The sequence below is a fragment of the Dromaius novaehollandiae genome, chromosome 6, assembly GCF_036370855.1.
Source record: "Dromaius novaehollandiae isolate bDroNov1 chromosome 6, bDroNov1.hap1, whole genome shotgun sequence".
In the NCBI taxonomy this organism is placed as follows: Eukaryota; Metazoa; Chordata; class Aves; order Casuariiformes; family Dromaiidae; genus Dromaius; species Dromaius novaehollandiae.
Window position 1 is genome coordinate 13,977,205 of NC_088103.1, and position 23,132 is coordinate 14,000,336.

The 23,132-nt window shown below is 41.3% G+C and overlaps 1 protein-coding gene across 10 annotated transcripts in view; it reads left to right on the forward strand.

The window, feature by feature from the left end:
• Positions 1-249: 249 nt before the first annotated feature.
• Positions 250-23,132, forward strand: part of FAM13C (family with sequence similarity 13 member C) — a 147,591-nt gene continuing 124,708 nt past the window's right edge. For 2 of the 10 annotated variants that reach the window (XM_064513720.1, XM_026122452.2), the window contains exons 1-8: positions 250-2,605; positions 3,885-4,696; positions 8,731-8,854; positions 9,244-9,402; positions 11,838-11,898; positions 16,004-16,175; positions 16,313-16,522; positions 18,296-18,479. In XM_064513720.1, the coding sequence (XP_064369790.1) occupies positions 16,151-16,175; positions 16,313-16,522; positions 18,296-18,479 (419 nt within the window). In that variant the 5' untranslated portion in view covers positions 250-2,605; positions 3,885-4,696; positions 8,731-8,854; ... (1 more) ...; positions 11,838-11,898; positions 16,004-16,150. The remainder of the gene's footprint in view (positions 2,606-3,884; positions 4,697-8,730; positions 8,855-9,243; positions 9,403-11,837; positions 11,899-16,003; positions 16,176-16,312; positions 16,523-18,295; positions 18,480-23,132) is intronic. The other 8 variants (XM_064513719.1, XM_026122444.2, XM_026122435.2 and 5 more) reach the window with 7 other exon arrangements.

Genomic DNA, 23,132 nt, shown 5'->3' on the forward strand with positions numbered 1-23,132 from the left:
TGAATATGTCAGACTGAGTATGATAGCGGTCAGATTAAAAATGCCAAAGGATAAATGATACCAATATTGTATAGGTATGCAAAAGGAAATGGCAAAAACTTTTTTCTAGTATGAAGTAAATTCCTCAGAATCAAAAGACTTTCAGTAATATTTTGCTCTAGACTCAAATAATTATGTCAAAGAGCCAAATTGAAGACTTCTTGTTCCTCTTTCCAGAAGGAGTCTTTAGAGACATGTCATTATGTTCTCTACTTACCAAATTCTGTATTGCTTTTTATGTTTTTTTTTGAAGAAAGACACATCTACTTTTAAACAATGGTGCTTCTAAACAGTTGAAACAGTTCTCAGAAGCAGATACTCAGAAGCTCATTTTATACTGTGCTATATCATGCAAGTCTTTTGGTGCGTGAATTAAATGAGCTGGAGATGTAAAGTTTCTATAAATAGCTGTCTATTTCTGGCTTGTTGTCACTGTCATAACTCTACTGAGAAGGCTTGACTTATTTCTTTTATGCCCTCATTGTACGGCCTAACATTTTGTGCAATAGCCTCTTGTGTTATTTTTATCTTTTGTTTCCATATTTTGTTGGAACAAAACTATTGGGTCAGCTTTAGCTACCTTTTTTTTGTTTGTGGGGTATTTGCTTGCTTGTTTCTTTCTTGTTGGTACTAAATAATCACATCTATCCAAATTCATTTTACTAGCCTTGAAATTTCATGCTGCCAGAACCTAAAGGCCAAGTTATCCAAAATGAGGAACATTTTGAAAATCTTGGCCAGACCTATAGAACTAAAATCAAATATGACTGGTATGAATGCAGATCTCTCAACTTTTCTGCCTGCAGACGCTCAGAACTTTGTTTAATGAGGAACAGGAGTCTTGTGCACGTGTGATAAGGAAGAGTGAAGATAGGACAAATCTTTTGGCTCCGAGGTGTCATCGCTGTGCTTTTCCCTCTCTGGATTGCCTGTGTAAGGTGCAGCTTTTGTGCTGCAGTTTTATGAGCTAGCATAAGGTGAGAGTTAGGAAACTTGCATGCCTCAAACATGAGATTTAACACACTTGTCCATCCAGTCTCCTCACTCAGAGTGCAACCAGGAGTAACATGCAATGTTCATTCGTGGAACATGTACCTCAGGAGTCTTCAAGGGAGCATCCGTCTGCCTGTTGCTTGCTGAGCCCCTGTGCCAGTACAGAGGGATAAAGTACAGTGAGTTACTCAGACCATAGTTCTAGTTAGGCTTTCTGCAGTGGAAGTGCCTGTTCAAGGCATCCAAACAGTGCATCACTGTTTGTGGGCACCATATTGTAAACCCACTCAGGGAACCCCTGGAAATGCTTCTTTTTAGTAACCCAGATCAGCTTGTTTTTACAGTGTGGGCTCACATGTAACTGCTGGCACAGCAGCCGGTGGCGCGCTGCAGCGCAAGGGTGGGAACGAGCATTGGAGCAATTCCTTTGTAAGCTGCCCTTGTGGTCATAGCCCCTGTGTAGTGAGGCTGCAGCCTACAGTGTTCACAGCTGCCTTTGGCTCTACATTTATTCTTACCAGGTCATAGTTAAACTTACAAAAATATTTTCTTTTAGTTCAAATTAGTAGGTATTTTTTTTCCCTGTTTCTCTCATGGCAAGCTGAAAATCATCCAACTCAACTCTCCTACCTCCTTTCCTGGAGCCACAGCTCATGTTGAAATGTAAACACTTTTTCTGTCATTAACAGCAATGACTAGGAGATAGTACTGAGCAACAAGATGAATACCTACCCACCAGTTTTGTAAATGGCCAATACTCTGACCAACTCTGTGTTTACAGATATCTACATTATGTGCTTTTTTGTGGTTATAACTTTAAAATCTGATGCATGACATGTATATGAAGTTGCAATAGGTCACAATGGATTCTGTTGGAATCAAATTACTTTGCCGTTTAATTAAAATATTCCTGGGTCAGAGTGGCTGTCATCCTGCTTTGCATTAATAAGGGGCCATCCTCGCAAACCAGGATAACTGAAATCTGCTGGCATGTCTTGAATTACAATAAATATCATGAGGGCAAGTGTACATAAAATGCTTCAATTAATATTTTCTTCAAATAAAACAAGGTTATGTGGAGATGATCTCAGGGAATAAGGGACAAAAAAATACGTTTATGAGACTGGGCTTGACAATCTGATATTTCCCCAGGCACTGGGGAATCAATCTCAACTGTAGGAAAGAGAATTAAATAGTCACTGTGGGGTGTGTGGATGACCATTCATTTCAGCTGCTGAAAAGCTTCCTGGGAGAGAGAGATGGGGAAAAGGGAATTCCTGCTGAGCACACCACCTACCTTGTTTCTTCAGAAATCTGAGACTTGAAGTTGCATATGACAGGATGAATTAATGAAAATGGGGTTTTATCAACTTACTCAGAATTAGAATGCCTAATGAAACTGCTGATACCATCTCAGTTCCTCTGCAGGAAAGATGTCACTTTGGAGGGTCTTCCTTCTTGAATTTTCTCCGATTTGGTTCAAGAACAATATCACAGGACTGTGGAAGACAGATTTATTGAAGTTGATAAGAGCAACTAATTTGAAACAATGTTGAATCAGTAACAACTAAAGGTATTGAAATGCCAGGTCATTTGAGAAATAGAGATAAAAACTCCCCTCTGCCTGACTTTTACATGGGCTGGGGGGATATCCATGGCACAAGAGGATGCCAGAGTTTCTGCTTGTATTCCTCCTTTTTTTTTTTTTTTTAATCATGCTCCCTCTTCCCACAATGATGCTACACAAGCTAGGGGCAAATAGCAGGCAAGGATGAACAGTATGTTGTTTCTTTACAGCTTTTCAAAGATTTTTTCAAAGAGGTAATATTGTATATTGTACAGAGGAACTGTATTACTTATGCAAAATGGCAGCGTATGGTGCCAGAGATAGATGCTCCAGGTAGAGATTTTGTAACCCATGAACAGTCTAGAGCTGAAGTTGGAAGCTGAGTTTCTCATCAGACCTGGGAAGCTGTCACAAACCAGGGACCAGCTTGTGGATGGAGCCTCAGTGGTGCACTGAGACAAGAACCCTGTGGATTGGTTTGTGTAGGTCTGTCTTCCTGTGAGGATAATGGGGGCTGCAGAAACTGAAGTGGAAACTGTAGTTTCTGCTAAAACTAGCCCACCAATTCAAATTCCCAATGAAAATGAACAGACAGAGAACAACACATGATTATGAAAATTGTGTTTTGCTTTGGTTTTTGTTTTTCAGCTTTGTGTTCCTTGAAAAAATAAACCCAGGATCAGCCAAACTGAAGGCAAATTATATTTAGTTTATTATTATCTGATTACAGTTAAGTGTGTGTTCAGTAACTGGCAGTCAATCATTTCAGTCATTTTTGTTAACTACTGTATCACCTTAACAGTTCCATCTGATAATAGATAATCCAGGTGCCCTTAACCATATAAGACAATATCTGCAGCAAAGGCCGAATGTTTTTGGAGTCACTTTCTGTATTCCAGTGCAATTGCAATGTATATAAATATTAACTTCTAGCCCGTTGTCAACAGACAACAGTTGTTTTTCATTATTGGGTGCTAAACTTCTCTACCACAGCTGCCAAAAAGAAAGCAAAATCAATGTTCCAAGGTTTTTTCAGATGACGCTCTCTAGAGTGTCTTGTTCAGTAGGTAATCCTCATAGTTCATGCTTCAAATGTGTTACAGGCCTCTGGAAGTCTGCGTGCCCAGAATATAGACTATGTGATTCTGTCTCATTTTATAGTCAGAGTCAAGAATTTCCCAAGAAAATTTGAGCTTTCCTAAGCACTGTAACCTAGCACCCACTTTGAACTGGAAGAGACATTGCTTAAGAGAAGCAAATGGAGGATTTTTGTGATCTCTTTCAGAATGAAGAAAGAGAGATGATGCAACCACCGCCAAATGGCAAGGAAATTTTACATGGAAAGAAGGATAAATTCTCTTCTGTCACAAATACAGCTTCTCAGCCCAAACCTGTGGTCCAGTCGCTTCCTTTTTTTCTGTGTGAACTGCACAAAGAAGCAGACTGAGTATTTGTCTTTCTGGCAGGGATAAGACTCTGGGAAGGGTGGATGATTTTTCTTCCCATGGTGTATTTCTCTCTGGTTCTTTGCCAGTAAAAAATACTGTATACACTCAAAGACAAGCTAAAATAAGGTCAGACTCTAAATGCAGAATAGACCTTGCCTCTGTGCTCAGTTTTGCCATATAGCTCCTTTAATGGGTGCAATTACAGCTCCAATGATTTGGATGTATTATTGCTCTCACATTTATCATCTTTGTCAAACTCTGGGATTCACCTTCACCCTACTGATGCCCTGAATAGAGAGTTCAGTTATCAGTCTCATTCATCTGCATTTTGAACCTCATAGTATAGATTGAAATGGCTTTTGAATAACTTGTAAGGCCTGGAAAAGGGCTTTACTTGCTGCATTACAACAGTTTTCAGCTCACAGCTATTTTTGCTGATGTTCCTGTTCTTTGAGCAGCAACAGCAAGGTAGTGGCTTTAGCTAATGAAGTAATACTGAATTTTGAATGCTGACTTTGTTTTTCTTGGAATAGCATGAAGAAAATTCAGAGGTTCGGGTGTCAGGTGGAGATTAGAGGAAGAAAATGAAATTCAAAACAGGAAGCAGAGACAGGCTCCAACTTACCTTCATGACATCTCCGTCTAAGTGGTAAAGAGTATTTACAGTTACTGACTTCTCACTTGCCAGTTAATTGTAGTTCTGCAAAATCACCAAGGAAGTATGCATTTAAAGATTACATTTTGTGACTTTTCTAAAGCCTTTAAAAGAAAATAGATGCTGGAGGAAAAAAAAGCAAGCAAGTCCTCTTCAGATACTCCACTGTTTTGTTGGACAGTTCTTCTCATGCCTGTAATGCAGTTGCCTGGAAATAGGCAGTGTCTGCTCAGGAGCCACATAGGACACCAGCACATCCGCTGCCAGAGATGGATGCAGATACAGGCAAGCAACTCGAAGCTTGCCAGGTGGGTTAATGTAGTGTGGTAACAAATAGCCTTGCTGTGACTCAGGATGTGCTTGCTCAGGCACAGCACTGAATTAATGTACCTGGGCCTTTGCTGGCTCGTGCCTGGCTGACGGAGAAGGGAGGCAGAGTTCACTTGTGCTTGCCCAGTCCTGGCCATGGAGACGTACCCATCTTTGTCCCCAGGCAGTCGCATACTGAGGAGCCTGTCTGATCAGCAGCGGTCAGAAATAAAACAGTGAGGAGGGGACATTGTTGGCAGCTGACAAGAGCTTGCTTGGGAGGAAGGATTGTGGCCTGTGTACTCTCCATAAGCACGTAGGAGCAAGGGAGAACTGCTTTCCTGACAGGGCAGTGACTCTTACTTTCTGATAATCTAGTTTGGTGAGTAGGTGTGCTTGGTAGTCAGGATATTGTGATGGAGATATGTGGCAACCAACCTTTAAGGCTGTACTATGCCTTTTAATGGCAAAGATGTGGGAAAATGTATTATATACTGATACGGTAGAGATTAAAATAGAAATACATTTTTTTTTCACACTTCATTTCTTGCCAATGATTACCTAATGCCAGATGCAATTTTTCCCCATCTGTATTTCTGACTTGGTTGTTGTTCGTGTTTCCAGTTTTTCCTTTTGTTTGAAAGACTCACTATAGTTTCTCCACCAGCTCCAAATGCTTACCTTTAAAAGGTGTGATTGTTCAGAATTTACTCAGGTTTCAGTTTAAAGTGGTTCATGATGGACTGGAATAAAATATAAAAGTGGTAGGTGTCCAGGGTCACAAGGAAAACCTGCTTTGAAAGCCAGTAAGACAGATTTGTCTGATGGAAACTCATCTGTGTGAATCCGGCCCTGAATGTTTTTCATGATACTTCAGGGATGCTTTTATTGAGAGAAGGTACACAGAAGTTTTGAAGTATGAGATGATGCAACTATTGCATCATAATGCATTTAGCAAATGATTGCGCTATTCCCAAAAGATCACAGAGAGAAAGGAAAAAATACATTCCTGAACTGGACAGTTTTGAGCATTTAGAGCCAAGGGGTAGACATATTTTTTCTCTCTTTTCCCTCTGTTCAAACAAATCACTAGGGCCTTTCAGTGTTTCCACTCTTACTTTTTGAAGCTGTCAGCTCTGAAGTATAAGAGGTCAGCACACACTCACTTAGCATGGGTTTCACATGCTTGTCATGGCGTTTTATGCTTTTTTTTTTTTTTTAAGCCATATGAAGTGCTTCCTTTAATTGCAAAGTCAGAGCAAGAGTGTTCATTCTTATGCCAGTGACTTTTCTCTGAGCTCCCCACCCAAAATGAGCTGTGCTTTTCGAAATGGCTCCGGGTACAGCAGAACACTGTGTTCAGTTCCTATATCCCTGACTGCAACTTCAGCTTCTTCAGCTCTCTTGTCTCACAGTGCCCTCTCTACCTCCCTCAGCTCCCATACGATGTGTCCAGCACTTCCTGCCCTGTGCTATCTCCTTGGCTCTGGCCAAGAGAGACCATGCGCCCTGGGTCTTGGAGCAGAGGGCAGGCTCATCTGCCTGTGCTAATCGGCCTCATGGCAGGCTATGAGTTCCTGTGGGGTGCTGCCTTGTGGTCTGCTCCACCAATCTGGCATTTGTTTTCAAATATGGAAAGAAAAGATTTTTAAAGCAGCTGAAATGGCCTAAGGGTTGAATATGTGAACTTGTCACATCCAGTGTTTTGGGTACAACACAGTCAGTTCATAATCTTCACATATCAACAGCATAATTTAGCATCTCCTGCAGAGCAATCACAGAGGGTCTGGAGTGTTTATTATAGATGGGATAGATTTTGTGATGTTCTCAAAAGCTGATTAATTTGTGTTTATGGAATTCTCTGACCTGACACATTGAAAGGATTTTTCTTCTCTGCTGTTATACACTTAAAAAAAAAAAGGAGAAGAAAAAAAAAGACCCAATGCTAAATATATCAAGGCATCAAAAAATAAATTCAGGGCATCACAGATTATGTATAAAGATAATTTTAGATACCAAAGAACAAGCAGTGTGGCTGAAACACAACATTTATAGGTGGAAAATGCTTGAAATGAGAAAACAGGTAGTATTGATTTTTAATAGGCATTATATGCCTACATATCCATGAAAAGTTGATATTGAAGTTGTCACTAGGTAATAAGGATTATGTCTTGGAAGGGCTGGCTTGCAGTTACAGCTGGATGGAATTTCTTTGCTTCAGGGCAAGCTTTATGTTTTTGTTTTTGAACCCCGTGCTTCTACTCTGATCCTGAGCTTCCAATGCTCAAAGCCTGCAGTTTGCAAGCTGCTCTTCATCTGCGATCAGCGGTGCCCTGCAGAGGCCCGCTGTTTTCCCCAGTGCTTACTTCTAATCCAGAGCTATGACAGTCTCTCCAGCTGGATCTGGGCCATGGCAGGGGAAGTGGCACTGCAGGACTGCCGTGCTGCATCCTCGCCGCGGCCTCCCTGCGGGGCACGCGCTCTGGCTGCTGCTGCTCTCGCCCCTAGGAAGGGCTTTCTTTCCTATCTGGCTGGATGCTTTGAGACTCTCGAAGCTGAGACACAGATTGCTAGATTAGCAGAACAAACTGCTTGCAGTTTTGAAGGAAAACTCTAAAATAAACTGCAAAGCCTGGGCTAATTATTTTTCTTCCTACCATGGCTGATTTGCCATAGCTACCTGTGCGCTTCCCCCCAGTGATCTTGGCATTTCTAATGTTTCTGTAAAAATACTTGTTTTCTAAGGAAGACGACTAAACTATTCTCTTTTCATGTTTATTCTCCCTCTGTCTTCCTTTTCAAGGCAGCAAGCCTCAAAAGCAGCCACCCCACTGAAAAGAGTTACAAAAGCAACCCTAATAATCCCGCAGTCTCCTCAAACCATCCAGGACAGGGCACTGTCTTTTCTCACAAGCTTATCTCCAGGTGGCAGAGTATTAGGAGCTGAAAAATTCTGTTTTTAATTTAGACATGCTCCTTGAAGTCAGGGTGGCTGCCCAGAGTACCACACATCATATTCATATAGCCGAATTCCTGCTGACATTGCCTTTGGTCCAGTGGTTGTGAAGACTGAGCAGCATTTGAGCAGTTTACTTGGTTAGTTGGTATATGCAGTTATATGCTTAAAGAGTGCTGCCTGTGGGCTTCTGCCCTTTGTGCAACAGCAATGCAAAGAAAAATCACCCCTCTAAAATGTGTTATTTTGTGCAAAAGGAAATTCCGTCAAGGGCTTAGGTCTCCTTGTTCCCTCTGAGGTGCAGTTTGCAGTATTACGTCTCCGGCAAGCCTCGTGTGCCCTCTAGCTGTTGCAGGCTTTTGGGGGAATGGAAATGTCTTTTCATTTTAAATTGGCCTCTTTGAATTTTGTTTTTGCAGAAAACAGGTAGGTCTTGAAAATGAATTCTCAGTAATTGCAATTAGAGGAGCAGTAGAGACTGAGCAGCTAATGAACAATGACACTTTGTAGTTACTGTCATCTTTGCACTGTCACTGCTGTGATGATCTAATAGAAGAAAATTGTACTTGCTGTTCAGACAGGGTATTTATTGCTTTAAAAGGTATTTGCTTACAGTTAGCATGTTTAGCTGAAGCAGGAGAGAGTGATATGTCAGAAAAGGACGATTCCTATGAAATCGCCTAAGATGGGGCGTGGAACATTCTGTGGGCTGGAGGGGTGGGGAGTGAAGAGTTTGAGACAGCTTTTTTTTTTTTTTGCACAGGCCTTTTGTGAGATGTTTACCTCTGCAGAGCATGAAGTATCGCCAGCCCACTGACACAGTCAGCAGGACACTGGTGGCTCTGAATGCACTGTACTTTTGTCTGTCCCAAAGGGACCCAGCAAAGGTGGGAAAGCTGCTCCTGCTCAGAGCTGCCTTGAAAATGTAACAATAAAGTGCCTGAGGACATGGAGCATAGGAAAGCACTGTGTCTTGTTGCTGGAGAGCAGTGGTGGGGCAGAGGATTTGAATGCAGCAGAGATAGGGTGTTGCATACCAAAATGCCACATGTATCTTCTCAGATATGAGAACTGGACAACCATAGTGCTGTGACAGAGAAGTGCACTCAAGTCATGGGGTATGGGAGGACCAATACATTTTGTTGGTTTTTTTAGCTTTCACTGCATATTTACATAGTTTGTCCTCTTGAGGGTGAACATCTGTGTCCTGAATTTATTCAGCCTGCTCTTTCCTGCTACAGTGTTAAACCTAATTATGTTGTGTTCACTGCTACAGAGCAGCTCTCCTCGCACCTGGGTCGTTTGCAGCCCTCAAGACCAAAATGAGCCTGGCATTACGTACTGTGGGTCCAGAAACTCTTCGTTCTCAGAACCAGTCAGTTCTTGCATCCAACAGAGGACACATCTCATCTTGATTGATCCAGTCTGCATGTGGGTAAGTGAAAACTCTCACTATAATTGCTGGTTGCAAATTTACAGTTTCTCCAGTCTTACTTACCATTTTATGATCACTGGCACTGTCCTGCTTAAGGACTGGAAGTACAATCCTAGCAGCACACAATATCTCCTTTGGCTGACAGCCACAGGACAAACACCATGTACTGTGGAGGGGGGAGGGAAGGAGGATCTAGGACTCCTTCAAAGGCAGGAGAAAACTGCCCGTGCATTGGCAGTTGACTGCATGTACAGCTTGATTTCAGGGTGACTTGACGTCGGCTTCAGCAGAGCCTGCCAGCCTATATCCCCTCATAGCTGAGGACTTGGTGACCCAGCAGGAACCCTTGCTGCCCTGCTGCCAGGCATGCATGAGAGCCAGAGCACTGTCACCCTGCTTGAGAGGCAAACAACATACCCAAGATCCCCAGCAGAGGAGGGTGGAGATGTCTCCAGCCGAACAGTAAACTCCTCCATGCGTGCAAATCAGATACTCATTTGCCAGCTGACAAGTGTGTGAGGAAGTGGCAGAGCTGCTGTGTAACAGGAACAGCTCTGGGTCTGCATGAGAAGCACCATGAGCAGCCCTGAGAGTCTCTTGTACTGAAAATGCATAAACATAGCTTTGAACCGGCTAGCTGTGAATTTGCACAGCCGGCTGTGTGTTTACAGGGTGCAAGTTAGCCAGCAGTCCTGGCTCTTTACCAGCAACATTGGTTGCTTCTGTCCCCATGTCCAGGCCACACAGTGCAGACGGAGAGCACTGAGGTCAGCTGCTGCTATTCCAGAGGCACTTTTGGGTTCAGCGCAACCCTGGGATTAGTAGTCTGAGGTATTTGGACCACGCTTCTGTGCTAGCAAGAATGCAAAGTTACGACAACCCCTTGCATGTAGGAGCTAGAAGGAGAACAGCGTGCCCCAAGGCACACATGTATGCCTGGTAATCAGGGGTTAGTTCAGGAGCGTGGCAGCCCTTGTGGGGGTAGGGCTGTGGCCCCTCAACTAGCCACAGCTGAGGTGCCTGGGCCCAGGTGAAGCTCGTCTGCAGTGACGAGGCTGGGGCTGCTTCTGGCCGGAGGAAGGGCTGCTGTGGGAAAGGGTCGCTGCAGGGAAGTTAGCAGGTAGCCATGCAGCTTCTTGTCTCTGTCTTGGGGGGAGGCTGGGCGGCTGGAGAAGGGGGTCTGTGCCCCCAGCTCAGCCTGGGGGTCTGAGCGTGTGGTGGGGAGAGCAGGTTGTGTGGCTGCAGGCTGGCTGGGGTGGGAGGCTGAGGGCAGTGTTGCTGGGGGAGCAGCCCAGGGTGGGGTGTGAGGGGCAGGAGGGAGCTGGGTGAGGGCTGTGTGGTATTGCAGGGCCCTCTGTGTGGTGGTGGTAAGGCCGGGCTGGGAAAAGCCAGCCTGGTGCCAGGCCTTCCCTCCACCTGGTAATATGCAGCCTGGTGGGCCTGTTAGTCTGCATGTGGCTCTTGCTCCAGCACTGCTTTGTCCTGTGGCTATTTTCTGAGCTGTTTCCTTACCAAATTGCTAGAAAAAGAGCCCATGTTCTTCTTGGCCATGTGGGCACATTAAAGGCTGCGGCCGCCTGCTTTTTTGGCACTGGAGGAAAGCTCTGATGCTAAAGTCTGTTAATTCCAGTGTTTAATTCAGCCTGGCTGGAGAGCGCTTTGTGCGAGCCTGGTCCTCACGAGTGGGAGGGAGGAATGGTGATGGCAAGCACTGTGCTGGATGGGCCTCTCCCCCCTGCCCTGGCTGTGTAGGCCGGGAAGCTACTTGCCTCTGGCTCTTATCTCTGGACCGCAGTACCCAGCCCTAATGCATCTGCTCCCCAGAGCAGCTGTTTACTTGTCCCTGCTGCTGCTGGCTGTTAAAATTGCAGTCATACTGGGGTAAAACATTTTTCTGTCCTTAATGTCCTCATAGAAAATACCAAGATGCTTTGAATAGTAGGAAATATGGCAAACCTTGGTTGGTATAAGCAACTCAGCTTGCTGGCACTGGGTGTGAGGCTCTAATTTTGGCTGTCTCCTGGCTTGTCCTTGTGTTGCACTGTGGTGCCTCCCCGTCTCTTCTGCGCTGGTGCCAGAAGTCACTGCCTAAATCCAGGATAATGTCGCCGGCCAAAATGGACATGGGGAGTGCCAGCCATCCTGCGGGAATGGTGTGTGCCCCATGGAAAAGGGATTAAATGCCTGTCAGACCTGCTTAATCAGCAACCCTCTTCTGCTGCACGGTGGAGTAAAGAGATGTTCTCAGAGGGCTGGAAATCCCAGATTTAGAGCACTGGGAGATGGCAGTGAGGAATTTTTCTCCAAACCTGAACTCTACTCTCTAGGGATTTAACCATGTCCTTCCTGCAGATGAGGGTAGAGGTAAGGGGATGTTGGAGTGCCTTAATGTGGAAGAAAGGCCCTTATCTGTGTATACTCTCTTCTCACTGCAGGTAGGCAAGAAAACCTGAAATAATAGCATTTCCAAACCTCATCACAGCATCTTGCGGAGAGGTAAGTGGGCTAAAAATCACCAAGATTTTTCAAATAGCATTCGTACTGAGGAAGATGGAATCATCTCTGAGTGTTGTAAAAAAACAGTCCAGTGTGTTGACAGAGTAACTCCTATCTTTCTGGTACCCCACCAATGGGGTCTTACTTGGCTCCTGTATTTTTTGTCTTCTGCATTTTGTTATTTTTGCTTGGTATATATCATGTTAGAAAAATCTATTATATTTGTGTTAAGAATCTCCTCCAATTACATTTAACTACAACGTTGCCTGTTTTGTTGTGGCTTACTTCAGAGGAGATGGTTTATTTTTATGAGGATTATAACACAAGATGCTAGGCTGAACAGCATCTACCGCCCCATATTTCAAAGGCTTCATGGATCTTTGCTCATACGTCTATCAACATGATTGTGCAGGTGTTATATAAATGTGTATCTATAATATGCATACACTGTGGACCACCTCAAAATATTTAGTTATTGCTGTAAGCAGACAGAATGAACAGCAGGTAAACTGATTATTTGCTAACCTGCATTAAAAGAAAAGCACTCAAAATTAAATATCAAACACGGTCTGTGAACTTACAGGAAGCTGTGCCATTGTGTGTGTTAGGTACCATGGAAACATCTCTTGATGGTAACTGGTCTTTGAGCTTTTGCAGTATGACTCAGTAGGCAAGTATTTGCTACAAGGAATCCACTTCTACTAGCAGTTAATTTCTACCTTCCACAGAATCTGGAGTGAAACTACTGATTAAGAGGTTACTTAGCAATTATACTATGATAAGTTAATTACAGAGTAACAGCCCACATGGCTGCAGTTAACTTTGACTGGACTGCATGGAGCTGTAATGAGAAGAAAGATGACTGTATCTTCTGGGCAGCACAACTGAAATACTGACATTCTCCTGCAGTCTAATATGGGAGCAAGTGCCTCCCTTTCAATTTGTGTAAGTGGACTTAAATCTGGTTTATTGAGTCTCTCCTATGTCCTTTCTTCTTTCTGAAAAAGATTTACTTCTTCCCCCAACCAAAGTCTTACATTTGAAGAAGGAAAGGGAAGGTGTTTAGAGTAAGATATCATAGGTATTTTAAACTAGAGACTATTTCAACACTTCACAGCTTTTATAGCATGAATAATCTAAAATAATTTTTTCCATATTGATATTGGTTTCTTTCAAGTAATTATTAATGCTTTAGTATTAGCATTGTGTTCTAAGCTTGCATATATACCGAAAGAGCAAAATAAGGTTTAGGGTTTTTCTCTCTGTGTGTCTGTGTGTGTTCACCATGGTTACAAAACTGAACACAGCAAAGTCAAGTTATGGCTTGTGACATTACTGAAGGTATGTGCTTTATAAGCTGAAAAAAAGCTTTTTCTGTAGTGCTTCAGCTACAAATCTGTAGGAAAATCTTTCCTTTTTCCTTCTGAAAACATAGCAGTAAAAATATTTGAGAAAAGGCTAATTTTAGAATGTCTTGGGATGATAATATAAAAACTTAAAATCCCTCTTTAAAATGAAATGCAGATACTGTTTAAATATTTTCCTCATGTAGAACTGATATCAGCCTGTAAATCTGAATAATTCAGTTTTTGACTTCTACTTTCATTGTTCGGTGTAAAACATGACTTCGTATAAATGTGTGTTCTCTCTAGCATAGTCTGACTCGTAGCAAAACTAGGACAAAATCTAGCATAGTGGATAATTTCTCCCCTTTCTAGGCAAAGCATGGTTAGATGGAAGAGGAGGGGGAAGGAGGGTAGGGGAACTGAAGGCATTCTCCCCCCTTAGGTAGGGGTGACACTGACTGATTCATATATTTGTTTTTTCTGAGAAATTCAGAGGTCAGTCAGTGGGCAGGAAAGTATACTAATGACAGATGCTCACAGCAAACTTGTTTTTTAATTTTTTGGTTTCTTTGGCTACTATCACCAACATACTGTGCTTTCTCTTCACATATTTGACTGTGGCTGACAACTTCCTTGCTGTTCAGTTAGCAAGTATTTAGGGATGATGCGATTGCTTATATGGCAGTCGGCAGATATCAGTGGGAGAGAGATGTTTCAAGCTATGATGCAGGGTTGCGTTGAGAAGGTATCAGTTTATGTGCTGGAAATGCAGCTTTTTGCCAGCTGAGATTTCCACAAAGTTGCAGTTTTGGATTTTATATCCCAGAAGCAAGGCTTAAATTTGCATTGCTTAGAAACAGTGAATGGGAAGGAAAGGGATAGCTTGTGTTTGAATGTCCTCACTTGGCAGATTTTGGAGGCTGAGTTAATGCTCGTTCTCTGTTTTGTGTTAATCTAGTTTCCAAGCAGAAGGTTAGATTACCAGGGAGGCTGGTGTGATGGTGGCAATGTTCAGGAGTGTTCTCATAAAATAGCTGCAGGGCTTAGGCTGAAGTAACACTTGCCTTTCTGGGCTTTAGATTAAACCTGTCTCTCATGGTCACATGGACTGAAGTATAGAAATTGTAGGCTTATGGAGCTCAGGATGGCTGCTGCAGTGATATGCCACTCTTCTCATCAGCCGGCTTTGGCAAAGGGCCTGTTTAGGGCCCCATGGGATGTCAAAATCTACCACTGCTGTTCTTGTTTCTGGCCTTTTATGTTCCTCTCCACTGTGTTTTAAACTTTGGATCTCTTGTAAAGCTGTATTATTAGGTCATTCTCTGTATGCAAATTACTTGCCAAAGTTATGCCCAACTTAGTGTGCAAATGACAGTGAGCAGTTTAGTTCAGCGTCCGACTTCATCGTCATTAAGAATGAGCTGTATACTCCTGTGTCAGCCTGCAGCAATGCTGGATGAATGCTGTATGGTTTTGGATTTTTAGGGTTCAAGCATTTAGAGCAAACTATAGCAGACTTCAGATGATTCAGTTATGGAAATTGTATTCTAGACTTCTGATTGGCATTTGAGAACATTAAAGCTAATAAAAAACTTCAAATTAAGCAAAAAAGGCTTAAACCGCTAGCTGTTCTGGCAGCAGTATTCTTTGAGGATTTTTGTATTATTAATAGGCCTTTCAGTAGATAAAACTGTTTACAAATGCCACAATAACAGAATGGATATATTTGACAGTGATAAAATGCCCATAGTCTATTTTACCCTTTTTCTTTGTTTTGCTCAAGCATGGCACAGAAGAGAGGCCTAGTACTTAGCTGGTAAACACTGAGCTGTATATCCTACACAATTTCAGTCCTGGGCAGCTTCTCCATCCTAGTGAGATGATAAAACAGCTCCTGAGGGCAGCTTGTTCATGTTTTCACGTCAGTTATTGGGGTAAGAACATCAAAAAATAACATGGAGAATAAAGATTAGAATCTAAGAGGCTTTTTTACTAGGCAAGTCCATGGTTGTTTCTTAAATTCTTGTTCTGGCTCCATGAATCTTGTATTTCTTTTGTCATAGATTGGATAGCTGAAGTTAGAAAGTTATGCACTAGCATTAGGTCCGCCTTCGCCTGACATGTTAGGGCTCTGTCCAGAGAGAGGGGTTCGGCAACACATCCCTCCCTATTCCAAACAGGGCATTTACTCTGACTTGGACACCCCATTCCTCTGAGTGGTTTAGCCCCGTGATGTTCACCTGTTGTAAATAGGAATTCTGTAGCTGCATTTTTAGAAAATGATGTGGTTGCTGTTTCATTTCGGGAGTAGTTCAGACCCATGAGTGCATACATATGTAAATAAAATGTTTCGTAATTCAAGGGTCTTGTAGTTTTAATAAAGCAGTACATTTTCCCTGGAGCACAAGTAGGAGTGGAGAGTCTTGCTGCTTCGAAGGTCTGTGAGAGTGTAGAAGCAAAATACCAGTCTCCTAGGTCACATGATAGTAAGCTCTTGTTCTTTGGCAATGGACAGGGGAAGACTTTTAGCATCTGAATTTTGGACTTCAGCAGACTTAGGCACCTATGGGTCTCATTTGGATCTATCCAGTTGCAGGTCTTGTCTCAGCTCTATTAGAAGAAGTGTGATATCAGTATTTTAGGAATGTGTAGTGGAGGTAAAAGCTATACTAAGATATTTACATGAAGACAAAATAGTACCTAAGTTGTAATGATAAAATCCAATTTCTGTGTATCACTTACCTGTTTTCATTCCCCAGAAATCATTATCTTCTATTCAAGTTAAGCAAACAACAAATAAAGTCGCAGCAGATCTCCAGTTCAAAAAAGAAAGTGCATTTGGTGTTCCTCTAGAAACTCTCATACAGGATGCGCCGCAATGTGGAGTTCCCTTTCTTGTGACACAGATGGTGGAATACCTAGAAGTATTTGGTAAGTTCATGTTTTCTCTGTTTTTATAGTTGTTATGCTTTCTTAGATGAGCTCTTGTTTTTTGCTTTTTGAGGTACAGTACTTATTGCCCAGGTAATGCAACCATTGCTTACTGTTTTATGTTTCTTGCCAAACAGGTCTGGAGCGTGTAGGTATATTTCGAATCAATGGCTCAGTGAATAAAATCAAGGAATTGAAACAGAAATACAATCAAGGAGAAAAAGTAGACCTTATTAATGATGGAGATGTTGATTCTGTTGCTAGTCTGCTGAAACTCTTTCTGAAGGAACTCCCAGTGGCTGTTTTTCCAGACCACTTATGTGCTGTCTTTCTAAAAACTTTTCAAGGTATGGAACAGGCACCTGCCAAGGTACTGTCCTTTCTCTGACACTGATAGATAAATGTTCTTTGCATCTTCCTAGTAAGCAAGAACTTAAGAGTTTCCTTACCCTGATACTGATGTTTAATTGCTCTCGATGGACCTATCTTCCATTAACTCTGCCTAATCCTTTTTGAATTCATCAGCGCTTTCAGACTTCACAACATCCGGTGGCAAGGCATTCTGCAATCCAGTCCTGTATTCTTTGAGGATGTGCCTCCTCTGCATGTTCTCTTTTTAAACTTGATGCCTTACTACATCTTGGAATACCATTTTTATTTTTAATCTAATTTCAATCTCTTTTAAAATTTAATCTAATCATCATTTGAAGGCTGTTCATGCTTTTGTGTATCCACTGCCTCACTTCTCTCTCTTCCAACCTGAACCCTTCTTATCAATTTAACCTTCCCTTGTACAGACCCCCTTCTGTACATCTCTGTTCCTACTTTTTACTAGTTTTCTTATGTCTTTGGGCAGCAGTGAGTGGAATGGCATGAAACATTCAAAATGCAATGCCAGAATTGGGTGCCTGCAGCAATATACTGTCTAGTTCCCTATTCGTATCTATAATTCTTAATTGCATAAAAGCAAATAAAACATGCTTTCATGCTAATGCTTTCAGACAATTGTGCCCAGTGATTTCGAGTGATAACTAGTTCAGGTGTTCCCATACAAATAAGAGGAGTTTGTGGGTTTGACTGTGGTTTGCTTTTGTTCAAACTTCATCTACTAAGTGCCAGGTTATGTGCCCTCTCCCCACCCTTTTTTTAAAATACCTGTCAACAGCTGAGAGAGACTTTTTTTTTTTTTTTTTTTTTTTGCAGTTACTTTGCTTTGACTACCCTGAACAGTCTTACTCAGTTACTGTTTTTTTTCTTGTTTTTTGTTTTATCTCTATTCTGTTTTCCAGATAGTCTATTAAAAGGTGGAACAGCATAGGTCTTGGCTTTTATGGAATGTATTTTTTAGTGATAGAATTGCCCTTTAGGGTATGATTTGCCATGTACAATGTCAAAGCCACCCAGATGTGTCCTGGAGATCTGTTTGAGCAGCTGATGCTGACAATACTGTCATCTCAGTTCTAATATCCAGGAGACTTTATCATATCAATTCTGAGCACTGGTGATCAAATAGTTATATGTGAATGCATTTTTTGGCTTGTAATTCTTCCTTGAAGAATGAGAAACAAGGAAATGCTAAGTATCCCCAATTTAGATTTTTAAGCATCTCTTGTGTAACCATAGTTGCATATTTATAGAGCAAAGATACTTTGAGACTAAGAGCTACCAATTAGTCAGGAAATGAAGACTGATGTGGAACTGAAAGGGTACAAACTGCTTATTCCTCTTAATGAGAATCATACAGCATGTACCAAATCTCTGGGAAGAGTCAAGGCTGACAAACTTGTAACATTTGTAAAATGGCTTTAAGGATTCAGGTACACAACTGTTGTCCGCAACTCCATTTAAAAAAGCACTGGATTCTGCTGTTGTAACAGGAAGAATAGCAGAAGCACGGTATATAAAGCCAAATATCTGGAAAATCCATGGCACTTAAATATTAATATGCAAAAATAATTGTCAAAACCAAGTGTAGAAATTCTTCATTTAGTACACATTCTTTACCTTGTTCTAGTATGCTTTAAAACCTTCCCTCTTTCCTAGATCTATAATCATGCCAGTCTATGATGTAATCGTGTTATTAGGAATGTCTGTGTATGTTAATAACTTACGTTTTACAGAGCATGAAATCAACACAACAGAATGCATAAAGAATCTGAGACAGTTACTCAGCAGCCTGCCCAAAGCCCATCACAGCCTTCTTCAGTTCCTGGCTGTTTTCCTGTTAAAGGTGTCCACATACAGTGCAGTGAATTTCATGACTCTGGAAAACCTAGCCATTGTGTTTGGGCCTGCTTTTTTTAAGTAAGTACTCTGCTTCCATTTAGCTATTTTTAATGGTGCTACTAGATCACACTTAAAAATAAGGCTTTCTGTCACAACTATTCATCTCATACTATAAGTACAGCATTTTGAAAGTTAAATGACTGCATGGTATATTATGGGCAGATGAGAACAGACTGAGCTGCCTGATCACCTTGGCTCTGTTAGGCCCTTGCTGTATAAGGACAACTTCAAGTATGAAGCCACTGAAGAGGTGTAGGGGATGGAGAGCTCTTTGGATGAGAAATACTTCTGTTTTCCTAGCAAACCATGTGCTAGCTGTGGAGGCTATGTAATAATTGCTTTGATTCTGAAAAATCAAGACTGACTCTGACCTTGTAATAGCATTTGATATGAGAGTGAAAACTCTTCTCTGAAGAAAGAGCAGTATTTCATTCTCTGCTTGTCAAGCAATGTTTGGATATGTCGGTGCCACTGGAATGCAAGTTGCTATCTGAGGAGAGCAGAGGCTGCCTGAGCTTGCAGGTAGTAAATGCTGGGCTGAAGCTGGGGAAGGTGAGTTAGGGATGATGGTGAACAGATGCCTAACTAGATGCTAAAAAAGGATGGCAGGGCATATGTCAGGCAAGTCAAGGCAGCGAGAAGAAACAGCCTAGAGTGGTTTCTGACAGGAGTGGATTTTCCAACGAAAACTGGAATGATTTAGTTCTCAATCCTATCCCTCATCTTAATACAAGAGGATGTTAAAATGTTCATACCTGTCTTAGAGTTTTGCAAACAACCTTTGTTTTAGTGACTCATAGCCTTTTCAGCTTAAGGTGAACTATAAGCCAATGCCACATTGCAGTATTTATATGTTAAGAGTTGATATTTTCTATGCAGTAATAAAAGCCTTGTTATTTTCCACTCTTTGTATGGCAAGGAAAGTAAGTTATTAAAAAGATATATTCAGCAAAATTAGTACCAAGTATAATGGAAATCAATGATAGATCTTGTTTTGTGAACCTCTTAAACTTTGCTGCTGTTTTCTGAGGCCTTCTGCATTTGCCTCTGCTTACCTGCTATATGGGCTTATTGCCAGATGTTGTACCAGATTATAATCTTTGCATGTAGTATGAATTCAAGAGCCTTACTTTAGCAAAACTACAGCTTAGGGAGGAAACTTTAACAGCATTTAGTGTGGTAGGAGTTATACCATTCACTCCTGTGAGAATAGGCTTTACAATGGAGGATATTCAGTGATGGAACAGGACAATTACAGAACTAAAACCTGAGTTCCTTAATATCTGGGTACTAAAATTAGAAAATCATTGTAGGTAGACATTGTAGGTAGATGAGGCTTACTTCCAGTACCTGGATTAGTTGGATGGTGATATTTTTTGATCATAATATATAGAGGGCTGATGCCACAAGGTCTTCTCCAAAAATCCGTGCTCTTGATCCCAGTGCTAGCTCAACAAGGGCAGCTCAACAAGGGCGCGCGCGCACACACACACACACACACACACACACACACACACACACACACACACACACACACACACACACACACACACACACAAAAAAAAAAGAATACTTAAATTTATTCCTTTATCTCTGTTACCAAGTTCCCTGAAACTATATCCACTGATTTCTGTATCTCCACAGAAGAAGAATCTAATAGGCTGATTGATGAGATGGTTCAGTTTCTAAGCCTCTGAGTCGGTTTTGGGAAATGATCCAGCTGCTTCTCAACATGCCCCTTTGTCTGGTTTTTAAAGTATACTTAGTGCTAAACCAAATGTTTGTGGCAGTGACCTGTCTGAGAAGTCTTGAAAACGGTCAGCATCAGACTTCCCTGGTTTCCTTGCCAGAGTGACTTGTCAAGACAATACAGCTACCATACCTAGAAGTATATCTGCCCTCTGAACATTATCTCCAGCTTTTTATAATCATTCTGATCTCAACAGCTCAGAGAGAAACTAGTAAATCTGCAGCTCATCTTTTTTTGAAGTGTATAACTAGTGTTGCACTTTGAGAGTTATCTCCTAAGATTATGAAGAATCACCTTTTTGGAGCTGGATGCAGGGGGAGAGCCCTGCAACTGTCATATTCTCTCAGTGAGATTGTTGTACTACTTCCTGCCAAGTGACCTAAGGCCTCTAATGATTCAAAGTGAACCATTTGTATCCTCCCGGGTAAGAGCAAACTATAAAGGTACTTTAATGTGGCAAGCCAAATCCACTGACATAGAGTATGAAGTCATACATTTCCTTTATGTCTTTCTGAGCAAGACTTAGTGTAATTAACCAGAACATTATTAAACATCTGGCACTCAAAGTGTCAATTCACTGAAAAGTGAGACAAGTCAGATAGTTCTTGCTGTATTTGTTAAGTCAGAGCATGAAAGTTGTGCAAAAACAACTGTGTCTAGTTTTCTACGATGTGTATGCCATGCAGTTGTTGGAAATAACTCTCTGGATGTAACGTTAACTTAAGACGCTTAAGGCACTCTAACTCCGCATAAGTGTTAAAACTGTTCTGTGTGTATTCTGGCAATTTGCATTGTCATGCAATTATTTTTCCCTGCCTTGACATTAAGCAAAGTAAAGTAGATTGTTTATAAACCTCTATTTTAAATTGTTAATCTATTTATATTCAAGTGTAAATTCTACCTATGATTATCCCCTGTCTCAATCTGTTGACACTTACATCTGTAGAGAACTGTCATGTCTATAGTTTCAGTGAAGTGACTGAGTTTGAATATTCAGTACTTGGAAGATGGAACATATATAGGCCTTGGGGACACAAAATTAGAATATAAAACTTGCTGCTGATTACACTTTACAAAATTAAGCTGCATATCCTTCACAATTAGTAGCTACAGTAATTGCAACACACAAAATATAAGCCTTAGTACAAGTATTAAATTGGAAGTCTCATTATGGAATCACAGAAAGCTCTTATTATTCTGAATTTTAAATGCTAGAAAACTAATATCATGGTTCATGTGGAAACAGAGTATTAAATAAACTCTTCTTTATTTTTAATCTATTGCAGCACCTCACTTTAATGCTGCTTATTTTGAATATTTGTTTGAAATCATCTTCATATCGGAGTTACTCTGTTACAATATTTCTAGCGTATATATGCCCTGTCCCTGTTCAGGGTGATGGGACTCAAAGTGGGAATAAGACAAGGTGGTAAATTTCAGAAAAAAACATAACTGAGTAAAATGTTATAATTTTATTTTAGTTATCTTGGAAAAACCACATCTTTCTGGTTTCTTCTGCTAGCCACCCTCCCTCATGCTATTTTTCTCCCCAAGATACTAAATAAAGCTATCATCATTGTTGTGTAGTTGCTCCTCCAGCACTTCCAAGATTGCTTTCCTTTTGGATTTTGACCCTGGCATCTGTTTCTTATCTTTTGAGGCTTCAGTCTTAACATCTGCATGATGCCACATTCCTGTTCTCACTCCCTTGTACGTAAGGGAACCAAAAAAGTAACTCATAGGTCAAGTGTCAGACTGGCTACTCCCTAGACTTTCTTTGCTAAGCTCTGCTCTTCTACTACCTTCCCCCATTGATATCTTTCTGCTTGTCCTCTGACATTTATTTCTATTGATGTTCACTCTTTTCTTGCGAGCTGTTTTGTGTTCCACTGGTCTCTCCTTGTGCTGGTATGTTTAAGGTCTGAGGAGAAAGCATGTTATCAGAGATTGGACTGATAATACTTGCATTTCTGTGAGTACTTTGTTATGCCTCATCTTGGTAAATAGATTTCTGCTAATAATGTCAGCAAGCAATCCTTGCATGAGTGCATAAGGATACTAGCCAACTATCCATTTGCTTCTACTCACTTCGACTCATTCTTTCTGTTAATTTACAGACTTGCTGGCCTGAAGTTCATACACGAGCCAGCAGGAACCTTAGCAGATCTCCTGAAAAAAGCCAAGGCATAAATTGTATGGATATTTTAGCTTGCACTTTGTGGCAAAGCAGTTTTTTTGAAGGGTCTCAATTCTCTCAAGGAAATCAGTAGTTGATTCCTGTTGATAAAGTTTTAATTGTTATCCCTTGTAGTGAGTGTGATTTGCACTACAAGTGATTATAGGGTTTTTTTGGTGAAATGCAAAATAGAATTAATAGCTGTGCTCTTCCTAGCAACATATTCCTGGGTTCAGCAGTGTGCGAGTACGGTTCCCCTACTGTCAGCCTGACAATATAGCTATGCTACCTATTAGCAGAAGTATCTGAATAGGCAGTAAGTGATTGTTTTACTAAATTAATTGGAAGTCATTATGGAATGTGGATGCATAGAAACGTATTTTCCGCAATTTGTATTACTGATGTGTTGTCAACCATGACTGTCTGAGGATGAGAAGACATTGATATTTGGAGCCAACTGGAGAGTCACACCCCAGAGTATGGCTTTGATTTGTTTTAAGCTGAATTGAGAACGTGACTTTTTTAATTTCCATTGTGATTGAGAACTGGGTGCCCAAGACATAGGCTGCTAGTAAAGGAAAGAGGCTCCCTGACAAGAAGGGAGCGAGCTGTTTATTCTCACAAACAGTTGTGGAGTGCTCCTGGCCAGTAAGGAGTTAACAGTAGGTAGAGGTGGATTAGGGAACCAATGTCTGAGTTAAAGAAGCTGAAAAAGAAGGCAGGGGACTAAAAAGATTGCTTGTAT